The sequence below is a fragment of the Peromyscus californicus genome, unplaced genomic scaffold, assembly GCF_007827085.1.
Source record: "Peromyscus californicus insignis strain IS unplaced genomic scaffold, ASM782708v3 Scaffold_7__1_contigs__length_154581171, whole genome shotgun sequence".
Lineage (NCBI taxonomy): Eukaryota > Metazoa > Chordata > Mammalia > Rodentia > Cricetidae > Peromyscus > Peromyscus californicus.
This window is the reverse complement of record NW_026294595.1, coordinates 1,054,964-1,078,510: the sequence shown is the minus strand read 5'-3', so window position 1 is coordinate 1,078,510 and position 23,547 is coordinate 1,054,964. Positions and strand designations below refer to the sequence as shown.

The window sequence follows — 23,547 nt, the reverse complement described above, 5'->3', positions numbered from 1 at the left end:
ATTAAGTGTGTGAAAGTAGAAGAGATGCCAGCCCCCTGGTGCTTCATCTACATCCTCCCCCCCCTTGACACATCCCTACCTTCTCCAACAGAGTTCCCCTGATTCCTATTTAAGCAACTTTAGTTCCCTGTGTGAGAAACTCTCTCTCTCTCTCTCTCTCTCTCTCTCTCTCTCTCTCTCTCTCTCTCTCTCTCCACCCCGTGTGCACACACACACACACACACACACACACACACACATTCACACATGTTCACAAGTGCATACACACTTCAATCTGAAAGACTTGCAGAGCAGGGGTTAGCAAAATATCCTAGGACTGGTTGTTATTCTGGACTAGATTAAAAAGAACTGACCCTCTAGATAAAAGATATAGTTGTAGCACATGAAATACAAGGCCTCTTGTTGCAGTATTCACTTTCTTTTTATTCCAGGGCAGTGTATACCTTTTTGTGGAAATTAGCTGGGGGGGTGCAATTAGCTATTGTATATTTTCTTGCAATTATTCTTTAAGAATAATTTGATCTGACAGATTTATATTGTTGGCAATGTGATTTGAGGAAGGCTCAGATACAAACTTTCTACACCTTAATCATGATGGTAAATTGTTTTTGCTGAAGGTGAGCAATTTCTGGCCTAGAATTCCTATTTCTCTTACCAATTCCCCGTAATAAAATTGAACATTTTGTCACCACTTTGAGAAACACTGCCAAACACCTTAAAACACATGTCACATGCCAGCAGCCCCTCATTTCCCTCCTCCGGGAGTTTCTACATCTGGAACCATAATCACAGATAAAAACCTTAACAAAACTGCATCTGAGCACATTCCTCTCCACAGCTCTTACTTTCCCATAACGTTTAATACAATAATAATACCTGCTACCAAAAGACAGAGGGGAGGAAAGGGCTGCCAACCTTCGGATTCCTGATGCATTATGTCCAAATCTGAAATTCACACTTCGTGTTTCATTTTAAGTTCAGTGCATTTAACAGAGAGAGAGAGAGAGAGAGAGAGAGAGAGAGAGAGAGAGAGGAGAGAGAGAGAGAGAGAGAGAGAGCGCCCTGGCTAGTTCCCCAACCTTCTTAGCTGGTGCCCAGGGAGGCAGTTTGTTCAGATCGTTTCAGGGAGAAGAGAAGGAATTGGGCTCCTAGTTGACCAAAGCAGTGAGCCTGTTTTATAAAGAGCCATCCCTGAGCAGATTAGCGGCTGCAGACAACCTTGCCCATCAATATAAAGCAGTCTCCCGCTTCCCAGAACAAGGCCTGCAAGCTTGGGGATGGAGGACATCATCGAAGGTGCAGGGCTTTCCTACCACCCGTGACCCTAACTCCGCCTTTTCCTGGTGCTGCCTCCTCTCCACATTCCTTTGCCTGGCGGGGAAAATCATCATTTCACTTCTCTGCTCCATAAGCAAGAAGCAGAGGTTAGAAAGAAGGCAAAAGCTCGGAAGTGTTCCCAAATGGGGTCTCCTGGGGGAACGTGGGGGTAACCTGGAGACTGATTTTCAGATGCTGGTGGATTTGTTCAGTTGATGCTCTCAAAACAGACCAGGCCTCCTCCTTGTTAAAATGTAAGCATCCAGGTTTCTGAAATGAATAACCAGCCTCAGTAACAGTAACCGCGGAGAGAGGAGAGAGAGAGAAGAGAGGAGAGAGGAGAGAGAGAGAGAGAGAGAGAGAGAGAGAGAGAGAGAGAGAGAGAGAGAGAGAGAGAGAGAGAGAGAGAGATATTTTCCTGAGCAAGACCCATTTTAGTTAGCAAGGAGTGTAATTTGCTGAACGGTACATAGAATAGTTATGTTTTACACTGGGGACAGGGTCAACAGTGGCGGGCTACTGGCCCTGTGACTGCGGCCAACAGATTTAAGAAAACAGTTCTTTCGGCTGTGAGGTTGGGAAGAAATGTTGGCATAGCCTCTTTCTTCCCCACAGTTGTTATTCGAGAGGTTTCCGGAACCCTAAACCCCAGCTCCATCCTCAGAGTTTGAGGCAATCTTTTAGTAGAACCCTAGCCCGGAACCCTAGGCAGGAGAGTCTGGGGCCAAGGGGGCGGTTCCCCTGCTTCAAGCCTTTCCCGGATGGCGCCCCAGTCCGAGGTTTGCTCTATCTCCCTTTCCCTCCCGGGAGACTCCAAAGGCTGCAGAAATCTGGGCGCCCGCTCGCTCGCTTGTCAAAAAGCAAACTGTCTTCACATACTCCAAGAGTAACATCTCTGCCTAGGAAGAGGAAAGGAAGAGGCAAAATAAATAAAACCAGTTAATGTTGTAGTTAACTTGCAAATCAAGTAAATCTGTTGGTGCCGTATTTGAGAAATAAACCACGAGAGCGTCACAGCAAACACACACTTCTGAACGTCTTCATTTTGATTTAATGGTATATCAGCGTCAACTATCGCTTCCTCTGCTGGTACACTCGGCCTGATGCCGCGGGAGGAGGGTGCCCATGTTTATCACCGAGTGAGATGACTAATTACACCTTGTCAATCACCGACTATGAAGACATAAAACCAGTGCGCACAATGAAATAGTTGCCTGCAGCGTCAATTAGTTGGCGATTCCGAGGGTATTTGCGTGGCTCTGGTTTGGCCGTCTCTAATAACGGGACGAAGCGCCGGGAACAGCTAGCAGATCAATCACCCTGGTTCCGCTGCGGCCCGCACCCTCCTCCCTTCCACCCCTTTTCGGGCCTGGCTTCACTTTCTCCCTGAGCAGGGCACTTCCTCCCTCCGCGGTCCCGGCTCTGTGGCGCCGCCAACCCCGGGAGCCCCGGGAAGTTTGCGCGCCACATCTCCGCAGCCAGCAGCCGGTAGCCCCGCAGCCTTTGGGGAGCGCCGGGGCTGGTGGCCCTTTTGTTGGAAAAGGCGTAGAAGGAGAGCTTTTGTTCTGAGTTAGTCACGGTGGCCGGCTGGAGGCTGCTACCTCATTATGCGCTGGGTCTGCTAGTCTGCGGGGAAGCAGATGGTAGGGAGGTAAGCAGCGGCGACAGTGGCCAGACCTGAATCCCGTTCACCTGTCAGCTTCCACAAAACTCAGGGTACCGGGACCTGAGAATGCTTTACCCTTGACCGGGGGAGGGGGTCAAGAGGCCGCCCTTCCATGCATCTGTGAATGTTCCAGTTACCTGTGTTTGCCTGATTACCCCCACCCCACCCCCCCTGCCTCTCCCTTGGCTGCTGGCTCCTCGCACTGTGTAAATGTCACTCACGTGTCAGGATCTGTGTTTACAGCCTGTTCCTTGCCTTGCTTAGTCTCCGAGGACAGGGTAAAGCAGTTGCATGACGTCCCCCAGTGATTAGCAAAGTTAGCGGCCTCTGAACTCAGGGCCGGGGTGCCCAGATGCCACCCCGCTGCGGGAGATGCGCTTGAGCCTCAATAAACTGACGTTTTCGCGTCCCAGCCGGATGCAGAGGGATAAATAGAGAAGCGCCCTGGGTGGCGGTCCCAACGGCCGGAAAGTTCAGGCCAAGGACTGATGGGGACTGCTGGTCAGAGAGATAGGTACCGAATGGTGTACATCTCTTTGTGGGTATAGTTCCTTGTCCCCTGGGTAGTTCTTAACAAGGGTCACCAAGGACCCCCTCCCAAGCTACGAAGCAGCCCTTTGAGCCCAGCCAGCACCAAGGACACACATTCCAAGCTTGTTATAAAAGTTTCCTACCCTTTGAGCAACGTCCTGATGATTCCCTGGTGATTCCCAGATCCAATTTTCATTTCCTACTTTTCTTTGAAAAAAGTGTTCCAGATGCCCCAGTATAACGTCCCTGTATATTCCTAGAGGTGGGCCAGGGTCTATGCAGTCATTGAATTTGACTGTCTGAACATGTGCATTCCCGTCTTTAGACTGATAGTCTTTCCCTCAAGTTAGGACATCTTTATATGTACAGTGTGTACTTGCAAATGTATAACTTGAAGAGTTTTTGCAAATATGCCTGATAGGAGCTCGTTGAGATTAAGTAGGCTTGCCTGAGTACACAAGTGTTAGTGCATGTTCAGATGTCTCCTTGGATATGATGTGCACCTGTAGACACCCTGTGTACATTAGTGCTGGCTATGGTTTTGCCAACAACGATGAAATTCGTGCTAGCTGTATTTTTGCCAAAAGAGATGAACACGGTACAAACTTGAGCACCACAAGTGTAACACTTATTCATGTGCAAAAGTTTTGAACAGTATGTGGAAAGTGTGGCTTCATACTGCCCCAACTGTGTGCCCTGTAAGATAAACTGCAGAGGTCCTGGCTTCCCTTTGGTTGTGCCAGGTAGGCAGACTGACGTTTCAGACCACACCCCCCCCCCCTTTACAGGGAATGAAAGTAACTTGCAAAATGAACCCTGAAGAAGAGTTTCTGTAGCTGACTTGCCCTTTTTCTTTTTTCTTTTTTTTCACTCAGAATCACTTTTTAACTTCCCGAACCCCTGTTCACCAGACACCTGGCCATTGCCCTGGGTTCAGCCAAGACACTCAGTCCAGGCTGGCAGTTGGGATTTGCTGGGAAGGCCATGTTGTCGGTCCTTGTGCAACCCGGTGGCTGGGTGGACCCAGATACCATAGGGGATGTGTGCTGGGGGGTGGGCTGTGCTAGTGGAATGGAGTGCCCCATAGGAAGAGAATGGTTCTGTGGTCTTTAAGAACTGCCAAGTGTATCCCAGAGTGAGAAGGTTTTGAATAGGAAAGGAAAAAGAGGGAGCAATTAAGGAATTTTCTGAGTGCCTACTATGTTCCAGGCATTTTCCGTTCATTTCTTTCTTTCATCAGACCCAAACACCCAAAAGGAGGGGACCTTCTTGTTTCCCATTGAGAAAGTCGAACAGTGTTAAAGGAGGTTGAGTCACTTTCTTGGGGTCACACTTCACATACAAGGGAGAGCTATGGACTCCTTGCTTCTTTTTTTGATTTCCTAAAGACTTCCACTCTTCCAGACTGGAGAGGCTAGGGGGAAATCCAGGAGCAACACGCCTGACGGTACAGTCCCTAGCTCGCTTGGAGAGAGGATTTGCTGCTGGCCCTCTACCCATGGGAGTCATTGATCCCGCGTTTCTTGCGCCTGGCCCCCAAGAGGCCTGCGCCGCGGCCCACGTAGTCGGGAGAGCAGTGCCCCAGACCAAAGCGGAGACGCGCGGGAAGCAGCCTAAGGCTCTTGAAACTGTATTCTGGGCCTGTCTTCTCTGCCTCTCCACCCTCGTTTCCAAAGGCAAAAGGGGAGAATGGAGACCTCCTCACGCATCCGTTGGCTGTGTTTTCTTAGGATAGAGACGGCAGGAAAGGTTTAATTTTCCTTCCAGATGAAACACAGGAAACTGTTCGTAGCTTAGAAACTCCAAACCCCGCGCTCTCCCTCCTGCCCCCTCCTCCAGCCTCGCCCACCAGCTCCCACCACCTCCTCTCTCCGTTCCTTTCCTCTTCTAGCCTCTCCCCTCCCTCTGGGTCTCCCGCCTTCCCGGAGCACGCGCTGCCAAGGCCTGGGGCGCCGGGCGGCCAATGGCACGGCGGCAGGACGTGATGTCAGGCGCGGCTGTAGAAAAGGCGCGGAGGCTTGCGCTGGCGCGGACTGCAGAACCGAGGCTGAGCCCGGCGCGCGCTGGGAGAGCGTAGCGCGCGGCTGGGCCGGCGGCCGACGGCTCCTCCTCCCACTCTGCTCCTCCTCCTTTTTCTCCTCCTCCACCTCCTCCTCCGCCGCCTCCTCCTCTTCCTCCTCCTCCTCCTCTTCAATTCTCCGGGTGGCTCGGCTCAGCTCGCAGGCTTCGCAGAGACCCCCACTCCAGTTCGCCTTTGGCTGGGAACACACCCCGAGGGGAAAGAGACATCCAGGCATCTGGGCCACCCCAGGCACCTGGCTGTTCTAGGGTGAACCCCGACTGCAGCCGCCGCCTCCCCAGGCAGAGTTTGCGCCCCTGATTTGCGCCCTCAGCGCCGGAGCCTAGCGAGCGATGCCCGCAGCGTAAAAGCGCCCGCAGCGGGCGCCGACCTCTGCCCTGGTCTCCCGCCCCCACCTCACCCTCTGCCCTTGTGACCCTGGCTTCGGCGCCGCCGCCCAGGCGCCCCACGATGTAGCTGCCCCCACGCCTCGGCGGGAGGCGTCCTGGCCCGCGGGGGCCCGGGGCCCGGAGCCTGGCCTGGGGGCGCAGCCGAGCTCGGGCGGGGCCGGGGCCGCGGTGGCGATGCACCGGGTCGGTTAACGCCGGGAGCGCCAGGCAGCTGAGGCGAGGGGCAAGCCCTTCCTCGGGGCAGCCGCGTCCCCGGTCCCGCCGCGATGCTGTTCCACAGTCTGTCGGGCCCCGAGGTGCACGGGGTCATCGACGAGATGGACCGCAGGGCCAAGAGCGAGGCTCCTGCCATCAGCTCCGCCATCGACCGCGGCGACACGGAGACGGTAGGCGTGCGGCTGTGGAGTTGGGACTGGGAGCTGGGAGCTGGCGGGGCCGGCCAGCGCCTCTGCTCCCCGAACTTTAGGGAGAGTCCTTCGAGACGCACGGGACCGAGGCTGGGGATCCTCGAATAGGGTGCGAGGCCCCGGGCGCCAGGCTGAGCGGAAAACTAGCTGCTGGGGCGAAGGAGGGCGTCAAGGTTGAAACCCAGATCTGGACCCCGAGGGTGGAGGAGAACGTTGCTCTAGAAGTGGAAGCCCAAGGCCACTCTCTTCTCCCCTCGCCGGGCGCTTGGGTCCTCAGTCCTGATTCTTCACCACTTGGCTGGTGCGGCTGCCGCTGGCGCCTCAGGAAAAGGGAGGACTGGTGGGAGCCTGTGGCTCTAGCTGGTTTGCGTCGCTTTCAGTGTCCTGGCAGTCGGGCTCTCTCCCTAGCTCAGTTTCAGGGCCCTGGGATTTCTAGACTAGCAATTTTCGTTGATCGCGTCCCGGTGCTCCTAGCTGGCCAAATTTGGCCAGGCAATGGTTCCGAGTTCAGGCTCCGGCCTGGCTTCTGCGAAAGGAGACTCCATTAGGTTCTCTGTACCTGGCTCCGCCGTCCCGGCCCCAAATAGCCTCCCCCGGGGCCAGACTAGTAGACGCTGCCTAGGCAGCGGCTGCAGAGTGACCTTTAGAGACCGAGGAGGTGGGAAGCCTGGCCCAAGCTTCCCTTCTAGAGCTAGAGCCACAGCTCAGTGACCTCCCGATTTCCCCTGAGCAGCCCTTCTTTCTGGATAAACCCCCCCGCTCTTCAGTTTGGCCAGGAAAAGATTCGGATTGGGCCTGCCTTGCACCCTCTTGGAAGGTAGCCTTATATCCCACTTAACCTTCTCCCAAGACCCAAGCGGGACCCAGCTGGTGGTGTAGTAGAAGAGCCAGAAGTTGCTGGACCTGCCCTGACTGAACCTTTGGTTTAAGGATCCAGGGACTACTGAGGCTTGGGGCCAGGAACCCTGCTGCCTTTCTGAAGAGGAGTGTGTGTGCAGCAAGACTTTTAATACTCACCTTACTTTACCCCTTAGCTCTTTACTGGGGCCCAGCGCTTTTAATAAACAGTTTGAGGAGTTCCCTTGGAGAGCTTGGGGGAAAGAGGCCCCTCTAAGCCCAATACTTAAAAGCTGCCGGGACATTGCAGGGGCAAGGGCAGGAGGGTACGAATAGGGAGACCTAAGGCCTAAGAACAACTTAGAACTGGAAACTGGAGCTGCGGCTTGGGTCGGTGGTTGCCTGGAGCTGAGCTCTGTAGCTTGGACCTTTAGCTGCTCTGATCCGGCCTGTTAGATGGAGAATCAGGGCGATTTTCTCGGTGGGAGCACAGCTGTAGGCTGCCGCTTACAGTGTTCTACCTTCTCCTTTGGTAGACCATGCCATCCATCAGCAGTGACCGAGCCGCGTTGTGTGCTGGCTGTGGGGGCAAGATCTCTGACAGATACTACCTGCTGGCAGTGGACAAGCAGTGGCACATGCGCTGCCTCAAGTGCTGTGAATGCAAGCTCAACCTGGAGTCAGAACTCACCTGCTTCAGCAAGGACGGCAGCATCTACTGCAAAGAAGACTACTACAGGTAGATCCTTCCCAGACCCCGCTGCCCTCAGGGACCTGGACCTTCCATTTCCCCTTCTTTCGCTCCCAGGAGAGGTTGCCCTACCCAAGACCCTCATTCTCCAAGCCAGCACCCACCAAATTTGGTAACAGCTTCCTACATTAGCAGTTTGGGACACTCTTGGAAGGAATCATGAAGTATAGGAACAGAAAAGCTGAAATGACCCTCCTCTCTGAGTTTAGGGCATGTAAAAACTCAGCTTGGGTGTGTGTTGGGGTTGGTGGGGGGAAGGTCTTCACCTCCTTTTCCTTTTGAAGTTTCTTGACTCAACCAGAAGGGATAGAAGGAAACACCCAACAACTCTGGCAGCCTGGCTGATGTGAAGCCAAGTTGGAGGGAGAACCAGGGTAGTGCAGCAGTTCTGCGTCTTTAGGGGTGGGGGTGGTGAGAAAAGTTGGCCCAGGGCTAAAGAGTAAGAACCGAGGTCCGATTTTCTCCTCCCCAGCTTTAGAGTTAGGGTCTATTTATGTATTCTCTCTGTATGTCTCTGTCTCTATTTCTCTCTTTCCCCATCTCTGTTTCTTCCAAATTACAGCGGTGTGTAGGATTCCCAGGTGCTGGTCTGGAGGGCAGGGGCAAAGGTTGAGGAAGGGGTAAGTGAGGGAGTTTCTCCCCATTCTAAGTAAAGTCTTTCCTAAGACTTGCTCAGATTCTGAATAAAGTGAAATTTCTTGTGGGTGTGAAAATAGTCAAGAGAAACTATTTCAGATAGGGCCAGTCCTGGGTTAAAATCTATTTCCTTCTCTACTAATCCTCAGTCAAGTCCAGGCTGTCCATCTTGAGGAGGGGATCCCCCTCCCCAAGGGCAGCAGCACCCGGAGAACAGGGATATGGGGGGAGATACCCAACCATTTGTCCCCACAGCCCCTCCCTCCATGGTCCCCACAGGCGGTTCTCTGTGCAGCGCTGCGCCCGCTGCCACTTGGGCATCTCGGCCTCGGAGATGGTGATGCGTGCTCGGGACTTGGTTTATCACCTTAATTGCTTCACATGCACTACGTGTAACAAGATGCTGACCACCGGCGACCACTTCGGCATGAAGGACAGCCTGGTCTATTGCCGCTTGCACTTCGAGGCGCTGCTGCAGGGCGAATACCCGGCACACTTCAACCATGCCGACGTGGCGGCGGCAGCAGCGGCAGCCGCAGCGGCTAAGAGTGCAGGATTGGGCGCAGCCGGGGCTAACCCGCTGGGTCTTCCCTACTACAACGGCGTGGGCACTGTGCAGAAAGGGAGGCCGAGAAAGCGCAAGAGTCCGGGCCCCGGGGCGGATCTGGCAGCCTACAATGCCGGTGAGTGCAAGACTGTCTGAAAGCCGTGGCCGCGTCGTGGGAAAGATTTCAGTACGTTGGCTTACAGCGGGTACTGTGGCCCCGGCTTTGCAGGCCTTATGCACCAGGATGCCTGGTAGAAGGAACTTTAGCCCTCTGGTTTCTGGTCGGTTCTCCTTCGACTGAAGCGCTAGGTGAGAATGCAGTAGTTCACTGGTGATCCAGGTGCAGGACCTTGTCGCTGAGAAATTGTATTTTGGAAACGCCTTTGGTTTGCCTAACGCGCTTTGCTGTGCAGAAAGTGCGCGGAAAGAAAGCGAAGCGGCGCCGACACCAAACAGTCTCAGAGTGGCGGCGCGGCTGAGGTAGGGAGACTATCAGAGCTAGGCTGCGAGGGTCCCAAGAGAAAAGGCTGGCTGTGGCCAAGGGCACCGCTGGGTTTGGCTTGCAGCCCGGTCATATGGAATGTCCCCCGGGCGGCAGGCTTAGAGCTGTTACTAGCAAAGGCTATGGGTCCTTCTGTCCAGCCGGATCCTGGGGCACCGGCAGGTCTCGGAGATTTCCCTGCCCCTCGTAGCAAGCAGCTCACGCCGCCTAAGAAGCAGGAGTAAGCGAGTCCTCACAGTGGGCTGCAGGGGTCTCAATTCGCATTTCTTTGAAGTGCAGGCCTTTCCAGAGAGGCTCAATCGTGCTCGCTCACCATCCCGGCTCTGGACAGTGGTGGAGGTTCTAAGGCCCCACAACATCTGCCCGAAAGTCCTCAGGGCCCGGGAAGGTTTAGAACTCGCCTGACTTCTGAACTACTTTATTTGCAGTTATTTCCCCTCTTAAGTTTGTAACAACAAAGCTGATGCTGAGATCTTTTTTCTTCCTACTTTCCCCTCTAGTCTGAATCACAAGATGGGGAAGAGTGCAAAACCAAAACAAACCCAAGGCTGTAGGGTGCTTGCGGTGGGGAAGGAAGAAGTCGGGGCCCATAGGATTTTAAATAGTCTGAACTGCTTAGGGAGGGGAAAATGGGGGACAAGTGGAATAGGTCCTTTTTCCGTTCCAACGAACTTGCTGGTTAGAGGGTCCTGGGACCGACTGGGGAGGGGAATGCAACTCCCGGTCGGGAAAGTGGTGAAGTGTGGCTGGTTCAACGATGTAAAATTTGTCGAAAGTACTGCTATAGATGCCGTTTCTTTAGAGCTTACATCCTCATCACTCAAGCCCTAAAAGAGTAGATCCGGCTCAGGCCGGTTTCTACCCAAACCCAGCGGCCTCTATCAGACGCGTCAGCTCCCCTAAGAAAGCGTGTGGTTCTGCTCCAGGGTACCTGATGTGTGGGGAGTAGTCTGATTTTTTTTTTTTTTTTTTGGACACACAAGGTTAGCACCCGGTTGTGATTGTGCAAAAAGAGTGAGAGGTTTAGAGATTTAATTTTACTTTTTGTTGCTCAGCCTTATCCTTCCCAGGAGGCAGCGGGAAGACGTGGCTGGTAGCTGGGCTCCGGTGAGGCCCCTCTGCTACTTAATTTTTCTCTTTGGCCCCCACACACTTTCCTGTCCTTCCTTTCTGTACTTTTCTTTCTGCCTCTGTGTTTCTCAGTTTGTCTGTTCCTCTTGTCTGCGTGGGTCTCGGGCCTTGGCCCGCCTGGACTCTCAGTCCTGGGAGGAGCCGCGCTCGGTCCATAGGCGGTGGCTGTGCGGCTCACTTATTCGGGGCTCCCGGGACTAAGTTGGAAAGAGAGGGTGACTCTCTTTGCCTGCCGGGTCCAGCCAGGCTTCCCCAAATCTGTCTTTTGCCTCCTTCCTCTTCTCCCTGCGATGATAGGAGAGAAATGGCTGCAGCGTGCGCCGTGGGGCAACTGGGGCTGGAACGCGGGACTCGGTGGATGAGGCTGTGGGCTGTGTGTGTGGGCAAGTGCGTGTGGAAGGGGAACGCATGCTTCTGATTGCGAGGACACCAGTTTGCTTGTGTAAGCACCCCGCACGCAGGGGCCAGACACGCGGACACTTTACAAACCCGCGCTGGGGGAGACTGTCTTGCCGAGGGAGGCGGAGCTGGGCGTTTTGTGGGAAGGGGCACAGCGGGGGTCCCGGGGCCCCGAGGCCCTGGTAGGGCGACCTAGGCTTTGGTTAGCCGGATCGGAAAGTCCTTCCGGGGCGGGAGCCGCGGCCGCCCTCCTCCCGCGGCCCCTCTAGTCCTGGCGTGCTGCTCCTGTCTCAGAGGCGGGACACAAATCTCCCCGAACCCGGAGCCGGGCTGCAGGTCGGCCGGGGTGCGCGATCGGTAACCGGAGCCCGCGAGGGGCCCCGGACGTGCACTTTGCGGCGCAGTTTGCACGCTGCGGCCGCGGGAGTCGCAAGCATATCCGTTGGCCGGCCCGGGCTCCCCAAGCCCCAGCTTTGTGTGTGTGTGTGTGTGTGTGTGTGTGTGTGTGTGTGTGTGTGTGTGTGTGTGTGTGTGTGTGTGTGTGCCTGGCGGCATAATTACTGATTTGATTCCAATCCATTATTTAGACAATTGAACCTACAGTCTCGTCTTTAGTAAAATGAGGCGAAGTCAGATTTGATTACAGGTTCAGTCCCAGCGACAAGAGCTCGAAACCCGATGGGTTAATAACAGATCACGAGTAAATTATTCATGATTTTACGAGCTCTTTAGCTCCATTGAATCGGCCTAATTGAGAGGAAAAAAGGGGGGGGGGAGAAAGCCCTGGTTCTCCCCCTCCTCTCAGTCCCTCGCTCCTCCCCAGACCCGATCTTGGGGAATCCCCACACGGCCCCGGGCTTTAGGGGTGCGAGTGAGGGGGGTCTGAGCACCGGCGCCTCCTCTGCGGTCTTGGCTCTTACAGCTCCAACTCCAGCCTTCACCGCCCGCAGGGCCTTGGCCTGGCCACCTTGGTCCGCTCCTCAGCTCTTCCTAGCAGGCGCGACTTCCTAGCCAATGGCCGCTTGGAAAAGTCTTCTCCTTAGGGTCCTTGTCTTCTTGAGCCCAGGATTAGTTCTGTCACAATGATTCCCCACCACGTATCCCCCTTATTTCCGGGACTCCCCATTCACCGCCTGTCCTCCCCGCCCTCACGTCGCCACTGCTTTCTTCCTCTATTTCCCTACTCCTTTTCCTTGGCTCTGTCCATCTTCCCGCCCCCTCCCCCTTCCATTCTCTAGCTTTCTACCTCTGTCATCTCTGCCCCCCCCCCCCTCCTGCTCTCCCTCCTCTCGATACCACCTTCCCCCACAGTAGGCCATGCTCAGGGCACCTCCCTTGGGCCTACAGGGCGCCAGGGTCCCCATGGAGCTCATTAACAGCAGTGAGGCCCAGGTGGGGGCTGGGTAGAGGGATGAGCCCAGAGATTCCCCATGGGGGAGGTCTGCCCCACCCCGGCAGAACTGAGGACTGGGAGAAAGAAGAGGTTCCATTCCCTGAGCGGGTTTAGTGCTGCTAGCTAGCGGGAGTCATGGTCTGATCCCCTTTAAATTCTGCACTCTTGTTGTTCTGGGTGGGGACACTGGTTGGAGGAGGAAGGGGCATCGGACGCTTTGGTACACGTGGGTACAAACCCTGATATATAGCGTCGTCCCTGGCTTGCAGCTTGAAACTTAGAAGTTAGACCCAAATCGTCGAGTTTTTCAGAGGCAGTGGAATTTGGGGCAAGGGGAGAGGGAGGTCCCCAGAGAGTGCGTCTCAGGTAGTGTTGTCAGGATAGCTACTTAATTCTGAATTTTGGGCAAAATATTAGAAATGTTCCGAGCAGCATATAAACCTTAGATAAAGTTTTATGATATTTTGGGCCCATGCAATCTTTGGGACATAGGATAATCAAAAACTGTCTGTTGTTTATCAGAAATTCAAATCTAACTGGGCACTATTTGCATTCATTTGCTAATTTTGACACCTCTATTCCAGGCGTGCACTATGGTGAAAGATACTTTCCCGGTTTCTTGAAGAGAGGGTGACTTGGGATGAAATAGGAGTTACTGAGGGATCCGGTGTGTCCGCATCAGCTGAGCAGTTACTGACGCCCAAAGTTTCTAACCCCTTCCCAACCAAGAGCCCTCCCCAGGCCCCAGTAAAACCCCTAGGGGTGGGGCAGGCTCCCTGAAGAGTCAGCCTTTATCTCTCCTCCCCTGGAAGTGTTCAAGCAGGAAGCAGGGCGAGACTCCAGTGTTGACTCTGGGCTCAGCCTTTACCAGTGTGTGAGAGTGACTTCCTTTCCTTGGCTTTAGTTTTCTCACTTCTAAAATGGGGACAGTGACATATAGAAAGCCAGAGTGTAAGGTGTGCATCTAATGTATGTTGCTATCCTTCTTCAGCTCCTTCCCCTTCCAGTAAGAGTCTGCCTCCTGTGCTCTCCCTGAGGTGGCCAAACTTCTCCTAACTCCCCTGAACCCCATTTGCTTCTACAAAACTGGGAACAGCTTGCAGGACAGCGCTGGAGATTAAACCAGAAGATGCAGTTCCCAACAGTAGCAGTGCTGGAGGCCCTGAGCCCACACAGTCCTTTGGGGAGGGGGAGTTGACGGAAGCTGTCAGTCAGCAACTGCCGGGTGCTAGTGCAGGAAACAAGAGTGCAGGTCTGCAACAAACCTATCAGAGGCTCCGAACTTGTGGGCTTCCCTTTGTGAGCCACAGTCTCAACATCTGTGAAAGAGTTGCTTTGTGTCCAGCAGCTGTGGCCTTGCAAAGAAAGCCTTTTAGGGGCCAGCAAGCCAGCTCAGTGGGTCAAGGGGCTTGCTGCCAATTCTGTAGAACCTGAGTTCAAGCCCCAGAACCCCCCCCCCCCCACACACAATAAATACACATATAAGAGAAAGAGAAAGCCTTTTAGTGCAGCATATGAAATCCCAAAAGCTATCAACGAGTCTCCGCTGATGCCCTTCCCATTACTCTTGCAACAGGATGGTTTCTGGGTGTTTTGTTTTGTTTTCCAAGAAAGGTGTTTGAGTCCACTGTTTCCCAGGCAGGTCATATTTTCAGAGAGCTTCATTTTCTCCATATCGAAAATGGGGACATTATCCCCATTTAACGTTGTGTGTGCACACAACTGGGTTCCCAGACTAGATGTGTTTGTCAGTGGTAGGTGAGGGTGTGGACTCAGAACTGGTGGATCAGGCAGAGTCAGGAAATTCACCTGCCGCTTCTGCGTCCCTTTCTCAGCGTTGAGCTGTAACGAGAACGATGCGGAACACCTGGATCGTGACCAGCCCTACCCCAGCAGCCAAAAGACAAAGCGCATGCGCACCTCTTTCAAGCACCACCAGCTTCGGACAATGAAGTCTTACTTTGCAATTAACCACAATCCCGATGCCAAGGACTTGAAGCAGCTCGCGCAAAAGACCGGTCTCACCAAGAGAGTTCTCCAGGTCAGCTGGGCTGGGTTGGGGGCATCTGCAGATGCCAGAGCCTGAGGCAGAGTCTCACACCCAGCAGGACTTTAGAAGAACCTTCTTTCTGTTTGCCTTCAGCCTTCTTTTTCTACCTTGGCAGTCTGTCTTAGAATATCAACCTTTTTGCTTGCCGTCACATATTCCCTATTTTCATCCTCTTTTTTTCTCTGTGTGGCCCTCTGTCTCCATACTTGATTTATTTGTTTATTTATGATTGTAAACCATTCTTAGTTACCATCTATTACTCAAAGTTCTCCAACTTGCTCATGTTTTAAGAGTTTCAGGTATTTCCGATGAATCCAGAGCCCTCCTTTGTCCCCACCCAAGAGACGGTTAGCACCTCAAGTCGCTCCTCTCTTTCCTTTTGCCTCGGTTCATTCTTTATTGGGTTTTCTTCTGGCAGCTCTAATTTGTCTTTTGGGTTGTTGTTGTTTATCTGTTTGTTTTATGTTGTCTGTCTCTCAGACTTTCCAGGAAGCAAGATTTGGTGGTGGTGTGGTGTGCCTGTAGACCTGCTGGGTGGAGTGGCTTGTCAATGGCCTTTGAGGATGGGGAGAAGTGACTTAGTGCTTGTGGGTCCAATGGAATTGGACTTACATAAGGGCACTTTTTTGATAGACAGGATCTGGAACTTCATGGGATTTCCACACCCCTAAAGATGTTGAGAACTCTAGCCTGGGGCCCAAACTTGTGGTGCCATGTTGGAACAACAAATTTCAAATTTTCTACTCTTCTGAAACTCATCCCAGAGCTAGCCAAACCTCTTAAGTCTCCTGAACCTCAGTTTATTCTATGTAAAATGCACACAAGAAGTCACCCACCCATGCCACAGGTGGGAGGTGCTGCTGAGGTGTTGTGGGTGACAACTGAATTAACATGCTCTATGCTCAATGGATGCTAGCTAAAAATAACATTAAGTTCCTTATGTGGTCAACTCTGTAAACAGTTCTGGTTGTTAGATCTGTTTCCCCATGATACAAGGCAGAACCCACCCCACCCCCAAGAGAATTCAACCAAAACCCCAAACAAACAAAAATCTGAGAGACTATGTAACCTGAATGTGGTGTCAGAGTGAGGACAGGTCCTGGGATTGAAGTCCAGGCCATGGGGTGATCCACCCTTTAGCCTCAGGTCCTGGGATTGAAAGCTGAGAGGCTGACAAGTCAGAAGGGCTGCATAGCTTAAGAAAAAGTTTCAGTGAATCTGGCAGAAAGGAAAACAAAATGAAACAAAACTTGTGAGGTGGTGGTGGTAGTAGTGGGCTGTGATTGTGATCTATGCTGTAGGAGCACAGATCTCAGTGATCTGCGGCTCATGATAGAGCCTAGAGCTCAGCACACCTTCAGCTTTGGGCTCCAGGACTAGGTGGTGTAGCAAGGGAGCTGCAGAAATTTCAAAGGCATACTGCTGCTCTCCAAGTCCCCTCACTGTTTGGGCTGTGTTTGGGCCTTTTGTTCCCCAGGCCTGGACTCTGGGGACCCCTGTTGCTCACAGCAGTCACGGTTCAAGTTCCTTTGATCATTTCCTTCAGACTTTTTGGTCTTGGGGCTAGGACAGGGACTCTCCTTGGACACCTCTTGCTGCTCTCCTCCGCATGTCCTCTCTCCTTTAGTTCAGTGTCAGCCTGAACTGAGGACCCAAGACTTTTCTCTGGTTAGTAACTTCACTCTCTTTCCAGATTCTTTCTGGGGTAGTGGGAAATAGGGAAGATCTGGAGTTCAGAAAAACATGGACTCAGAAAGACCCCCTGGTTTATTTCACCTGCTGTGTATCTTGAACAAATCAGTTACCTTCTCTGAGCCATAGCTTTTTCATCTGTAAAAAGGTCACCAAGTAGGGAACATCTCTCTTCCAGCTGTCTAGACTAAATGACAGTTCAGGGTTTTTTTTGTTTTTTTTTTTTTTTTGTTTTTGTTTTTTTTTTTTGGTTTTTCGAGACAGGGTTTCTCTGTGTAGCTTTGCGCCTTTCCTGGAACTCACTTGGTAGTCCAGGCTGGCCTCGAACTCACAGAGATCCGCCTGGCTCTGCCTCCCGAGTGCTGGGATTAAAGGCGTGCGCCACCACCGCCCAGCCGACAGTTCAGTTTTAATACAGAGGAGTCTGATCATGCTGGCCTTGGGAGGCAGGAGGCGGGGTTCCCTGGCTTTGAAATTTACAGCTTGGCTGTCTCTTACTCTCTATCTCCTGGCATTAGGTGCTAGGGCAATTGAATGAACTGGCCATGAAGCAATTCACCTGTTGGATACAGAAGGACAAGGACACAGTCAGTTTCCCCTGAGTGTAATAGTGTGTGTATGTGGGGAAGGACACCAGGCACTCCATGTCAAGCATTAGGACTCCCCCTCCACACAGTGCAGATGAGCACATGATGGTCCCCAAAGCCACACTTTACTGGTGACTGTCCAGCCAACCACAGACTATCCTCTCCTCTGAGCTACCCAGGCTCACTCAGGGCCTGCAGGTTGGGGGAAGGTCTCTCTTCCTTCTAGGCCTCTCTCCATCTTCTGCATCCTTTCTGTTCCCTAAGAGCCTAACTGGTCATGACTGCAAAGCACCTTTCTGGCTGTGCATCTATGTCTCCTTCATCTTTTCTTGTCTGTTTACAGTTGAGATTTTAAGACTTAGCAAGATGAAGTGACTTGCTGTGGAATACAGAACCTAAGTACTGGCAGGGCAGAACTTGCTCCCTGTCATCCTGACTGTCAATGGGATCTGGGCTGAGAGTGATTTGAGATGAGACAACTGGTGACTAGCTCTGGGAGGTGTTGGGCTGGTTCAGCTCTCTCCCCACCCCCAGGGTTACCTGCTGTGGGGTTTAGTACTTTATTTCTTCCTCACTGACTCTAACCTGTGAATCTGTAATCTGAAAAATAGCTTACACATGGGAGAATCCAACTTTAAAAGAACATTTTATGTGCCAATGGCTCAAAACCATTTTTCCAATCACTGGTTAGTTGTCATTAGTGCAGGAGAGAATTCTGAGGGGTGCAGTAAGAACATGTATGGGGGGGTCTGAGCTGGTTCAGGAAGTGGTGAAGGCTCCCCTGAAGAGATGGTGCTTTGTCTCTTTGAGCCTCTGGTTCCCATTTACAAAATGGTCATCGTCCTGTCTGGCATTGGACAACTTCAGGATAGATGCAGACACACTGGGAGGGAGTTTCACAGGTGACTTGTCTTGAATCTTTTGTTTCATTTCTTACAGTCGCAGGGATCCACATCAGGATCTTGTACATGCTAGGCAAGTACTCTACCACCGAGCTATGAAGGAGAGGCCACCTCAGCCCAGAAAGGTGGAGAAATTCCCCAAAGCCTCACAGCAATTCAGTGACAGACTGAGGCTACAGCTAAGAGCTCTTGAGTTCTATCCAATGCTCATTGGTTTTAGTTCCTTGAAGAAACCTTTTTTTTTTTAAAGTTTACAAAATAATAGAACTACCATTCAAATCCATATGACAAATATGGGATCAGTGCCGCTGTGAAAACACAGGCCAGTGATTCATCATTCTGAGGCTATGTGGTCAGGGCTCAGGATGGAGCTTAAAGGGATCCACACCTTAGTTCTGCCTCTTCCTGGCTGTGCCTTAGTCCCCTCACCTGTAAACTGGCACTAATAGTTCAAGCCTACCTCACAGGATTATTACAAGGACCATGAGTGAAGACGGAGCACTTAGAGAACTCTGCTCAGACAATGTCTGGCTTTATTACAGAGTAAGAATGCCCACCATTATCATCTTCATGAACTGTAGCACCAGAGGCTATAATCGGGTTGCTATTTGTTTCCAAAGCATGTTTTCTTTTTTAAATGAGACATGATCTAGTTCAGATTGGCCTTGAACATGATATATAGCTAGAATGACCTTGAACTCCTGGTCCCTCCTTCCTCTTAACTGTAGGCATGTGATACCTCATCTTGTTTATGCTGTGCTGGGGATCAAGCTCAGGTTTAATGCATGCTAGGCAAGTACTCTGTAGAGTGAGCTAGGTCCCCAGATTTTGGGGGTGTCCTTTCTTATTTTGTAGCTCAGACTGGCTTGGCACTCACTCTATAGCCCCCAGACTGGCCTCAAACTCATGGCAATCCTCTTTACTCAGCTTCCTGCGTGCTAAGAGGCTGTAATTCTTCATCCCTTCTCTTTTGTTTTAAGACATTTTCTTCAGAGCTTGTTGGAGTGGCTGTGTCATGCTCCCCCAGCCTACCTGGTTGACACTGGATGCAACCATTGATGTGCTAAGAAATGTCATGGTATCTTTGGGTATGAGGCTTTACCTTTTGGATGAATTCCTTAGTGTTCCAGGATATTTGCTAGGGGTGTCCAGTGGGTCTCTTTTTGTCATCCAGGCTGTCCTGGAACTCATGATCTTGAAGTCCTCTTGCTTTTGCCTCCCAAGCACTGGGATTGCAGGCAGATGTCATCACGCCTGTCTCTCCTAGCCTTTGTGATAAAAGCAATCCAGGGAAGGAGGCTAACGAGCAGAAAACAGCTCCTCCTACAGTTGGAGCCTGGATAAGGGGCACACACCACAATGGTGTGTCATCACTCTCCTCGGACTTCTCAGGATCCATTCTGTGCCACGCTGAGGCACTCATTCTCGGTGGTATTAGTTGTGTCCTGAACTTGGCCTTACTGTCTCCAGAGTGTAACCCCAGAGCTACTGTGTGTAGAGTAGAGCTTGAGGCAGCTGACCAGCTAGGACTCTGGCTTTAGGAAGATGGGTAGGTGGAGCAGATCATTTATGTCCTACTCACAGCTGCCTTGAGATCCCAGCCCATCCAAACCATAAGAAGTCACAGAGATGTGGCCTGTTCCAACCCTCTTTCTGTACAAGAAGGAAACTGAGGCAGGCCCAGAGGAAAGGGACTAGTTGAAGTTCACTTGGGTGGTCAATGACAGAGCCAGGCCTGGAATGCTCTTTCTACTGCCCAAGTTGCTTCATTCATCCATCCGTCCGTCCGTCCGTCCGTCCGTCCATCCATCCATCCATCCATCCATCCATCCATTCACTTGCTGTCCTACTCTGGGTCACATGGTAGGGAAAGCATGGACTTTTTTAGGGCAAATAGTCCTGCTTTCAATCAACTTAGCCACTGTATGATCATAGGTAAGTAACTTTTAAATCTATAAAATGGGACTAGTAATAGAAACCACATGCCTGGCTTGTCTCAGGCTTTAACCAGGGAGGGTACAGGATGGCAAGGTGCTAACACAAGTCATGTTAGCATCATCATTTCTCATGTGAGCCCCAGCAGCAGCATTTAATCTTCATTTTCTCTGTCATAGACTTAGGGTTGGACAGGGTCCCTGTCCTCAACATTCTTTGGGGAGGGGACTTTTTGAAATGCCTACAGTTGGATTTTGGTGAAGCCTCACCCTGAGTAGCCAGGTTTAGAGTTGACTTTAGATTTCCATTGAGCAGATTCCTAGTGCCTGGGATCCTGTAAAGCCGAGAAGGCAGCTGTGAAGATGGTGTCATTGTTTACACATGAGCTGTTGGGGCAACGCCTGGGAAATAGGGAGCAGGCAGCAGCTGAGGGCTTCCAGCCTTCCCAAGGTCCTGGAACCCCTGAGGATGAACAGTGAACCCACTCCCAGGACCCAAAGGGCTCCACTCCAGCTCCCGCCCACATGTGCAGGCCAGGACAGTGGCTGGCCTTTCTCATTGCTTGACCTTCATGTGACTGTGAGGAAGTCTCTCTTAGGCCTGTTTCCATCCATTCCCCAGCTTCCCCCTAGACCACATGAACAGTCTCCTACTGAAGACTCTCGAGAGCCAGCAGGGCAGGACCTGACTAGATGGGCAATGCTGAGGGTGGTCTTTGAAGCCTCGCACTGATCTGCTAGCCCCCCCCCAAAAGGATTCCTTTAGGCAGACAGCTGAGAAATGTGCTTTCTCCTTGAGGGGACTCCATTCTAGGGAGCCAGCTTTGTTCCCCACTTCATGGGGAACATATCTCTCCTTCCTGCCAGACTGAGCTGCTAATTGAGCCTGAATTGTGTCAGGATGTCTGAGGGGGGCTTGAGGCCACAGGCTTCTTGCTGCTGGGGTGGTCCTGAGGGTGAAGTCAGGAGCTGGCTCATCCCAGGAGCTGTCTTCCCTGCCAGAGACACTGGGAAGACAGGCAGAGCAGACACATCTGGAAACACGCAACTGGACAGCCTGGAGCCTTCAGAACCCCCAAGGCCCTTTGTTTTATGGGGAAGCATCTGGCCAGGGGTTCTCTTATGCAGAAGGAAGTGAAGGGGCCCTGCCTTTTGGACTTTTTTCCTTTGGGAGGAATAACTACCCTAATCCCCAATAGTGGCCTGGATTTCCTGCAACTCCTCCTTAGCACGGCATGGGCCCCTGGGTACCTCAGGGTCTCTGCATTGCTGTGGTCAGAGGGTTGGTGAGAATGTAGGTGAGTTTTGTGGGCATCTTTACATGTACAGGTGTGTGTGTGTGTGTGTGTGTGTGTGTGTGTGTGTGTGTGTGTGTGTGATGTACTCTAGAAAAAGTGAAAGTAAACCTTCAGTCAGTCTTCCTGGTGTTCTCTGCACTCCAGGGCTTCTCCTGCTGAGAGCAAGTGGGGTTCTGGCCTCTTTTTCCTAGTTATTCACTGTTGTTTCATTTCCATGTTCTTCATGCCATTCTAGTATTTATGAAGACTGACTGTGAAACACTTAAAAAACAATGTACTCATATGAACCTGTGGGGTATACTGTCCACCCCCAGTCTTTCAATTTTATATGGCTCAGTCTGGTTTGTGTTTTCAATGACAGATGGGACAAGAACCACGTATTTAAAGAGTTTTCGTGGTTACATTGAAAAGTACAAGGAAACTGATAAAATGAATTTTAGTATTTATTGCTTAATCCAATATGTCCAAAATAGTTTATCTCAATATGAAATCAATATTCTTTCCCCTTTTTTCTTTGTTTCTTGCTTGCTTGCTAAGTCTTCAAGTCTCTTGCATGCTATCCTTTCTGCACTGGCCACATTTGCCTGGTGGCATTTTAAGGTTTCAGTCTCAGTACCATGACAAGGGGCTCAGCTCAGAAATGCCCTGGCAGGAAGAGCGACCCAATCATAGCCACCAGGGAAAATAAAATTTAATTTTATTTTGCAAGCAGAAAATGTGGCCGGGACATTCTAGACCTCGGGGGTGGGGGGTCGGGGGCGGTGGGGGGGGGGGCAGTAGAGTTGAGCAGCCCAGAGCTGCTTTCCCAGTCCCTCCCGCCTTCCCCTAACCAGTCCTGCTCTGTGGGCCCACACAGGTCTGGTTTCAGAATGCCCGGGCCAAGTTCAGACGCAACCTTTTACGGCAGGAAAACACGGGCGTGGACAAGACTTCGGATGCCACGCTGCAGACAGGGACGCCATCGGGGCCCGCCTCGGAGCTGTCCAACGCCTCGCTCAGCCCCTCCAGCACCCCCACCACCCTGACAGACTTGACTAGCCCCACCCTGCCGACTGTGACGTCAGTCTTAACTTCTGTGCCTGGCAACCTGGAGGGCCACGAGCCCCACAGCCCTTCACAAACGACTCTTACCAACCTTTTCTAATGACTCGCCACCCCCTTCTCCCCAAGGCCCCACGATTTCTTTAAAAAAGAAATTATCTCTAGTTGAATTCCAAGTGTATTTTAAAAATAGAGGCTTTGAGCAACTAACTAACCACGTTTTAGGATCTCGCCTGGAAACAGAGGGAAAAAAAAAAGAATTGTGCGTCGGGCTAACACATCGGTGTGTGCTGAGGAATTACTTGGGAGATATATGTGCAACACAACATTTGTGTCCCTGTACAGTTTTGTGGACTGAGCGAGGAAAACAACAAATAATTTAAGTTGGCTGAGAGCTTCCGTATTTTCAAAGACTGCCACGTGCCTTAGGAATACTGTTTTATCTTCATACTTTGGATGAATTGTTCGGGTTTTTTTCTCTCCCTCTTTTTCTCTCTGTATATTTATGACCAGAGCAAAATGTAAAAAAGGAAAAAAAAACAACAAAAAAAGTTTGTTACTTTGAATAGCCCTAAAAAGAAAAAGAAAAAAAATAAGGAAAAAAATCAAGCCCCCTTCAACAGTCGCTTCTTGTTTTAGAATTTTAAGGTGGAAGTCTGTTCGGATATCAGAATTTGTAAAATCTAACCAGTAATAAAATCACTTATGGAAAAGACTTGGTGCTGGTACTGTTTTGTGAATGAGGATGCAGAGCTTTTCTGAAGTCTAGACCAATTCCAGGGTCTCCATCTCCCTAATGGTCTTGGCATCCTTTCTCTGTGTCAAGGTTTGAACTGGTTGATGGCACTGCAAAGACATTCTGGTCTTATACTTAAAAACAACATCAGAGAGAGATAAGCCATCATGCTAATGCTGTGATCTGACAGAGGGGGTAGAGAGAGAGAGAGAGAGAGAGAGAGAGAGAGAGAGAGAGAGAGAGAGTTAACATCCACATATTCATTCATTCATTCATTCATTCATTCATTCAATCAGTCATTCTATCTGTAGGCACTAGAAGTCAGAGGCCCTTGCACTCTTCTGCCTCTGGCAGGGATGAGAATGTACTCAGTGCTGTGGGAGACCTCTTGAAAATGTGAAGCTTTCCCCTGGGAGAAGTCTATGCCATCATTCAAAGGCAACCTAAGTCCCAGTAATCCTAATCTCTGTCTGTCTCTATCTCTCTCGATCTCTCTGTCTCTGTCTCTCTCCTCCCTCTTCTTACACAGATTTTTTTTTAAATTTCCCCAAGAGCTGGGACTGGAGAGATGTCCCAGTGGTTAAGAGCACTGACTGCTTTCATAGACGGCCAGCATTTGCTTCCCAGCACCCACATCAGACAGTTAACAACCTCCTGTGACTCCAGCTCCAGGGAATCCAATGCTTCTGGCCTCCCTGGGAACCTGCTCTCCTATGAACAT

The 23,547-nt window shown here is 51.4% G+C and overlaps 1 protein-coding gene across 2 annotated transcripts in view; it reads left to right on the top strand.

Annotated features, from left to right (window-relative positions):
* Nucleotides 1-22,805, top strand: part of Lhx2 (LIM homeobox 2) — a 28,602-nt gene extending 5,797 nt beyond the window's left edge. The window contains exons 1-5 of one of the 2 annotated variants that reach the window (XM_052724498.1): nucleotides 6,237-6,369; nucleotides 7,764-7,966; nucleotides 8,894-9,297; nucleotides 14,422-14,627; nucleotides 21,906-22,805. In XM_052724498.1, the coding sequence (XP_052580458.1) occupies nucleotides 6,250-6,369; nucleotides 7,764-7,966; nucleotides 8,894-9,297; nucleotides 14,422-14,627; nucleotides 21,906-22,193 (1,221 nt within the window). In that variant the 5' untranslated portion in view covers nucleotides 6,237-6,249 and the 3' untranslated portion in view covers nucleotides 22,194-22,805. Of the gene's footprint in view, nucleotides 1-6,236; nucleotides 6,370-7,763; nucleotides 7,967-8,893; nucleotides 9,298-14,421; nucleotides 14,628-21,905 lie in introns of those variants that run through there. The other variant, XM_052724499.1, reaches the window with a different exon arrangement.
* Nucleotides 22,806-23,547: the final 742 nt, after the last annotated feature.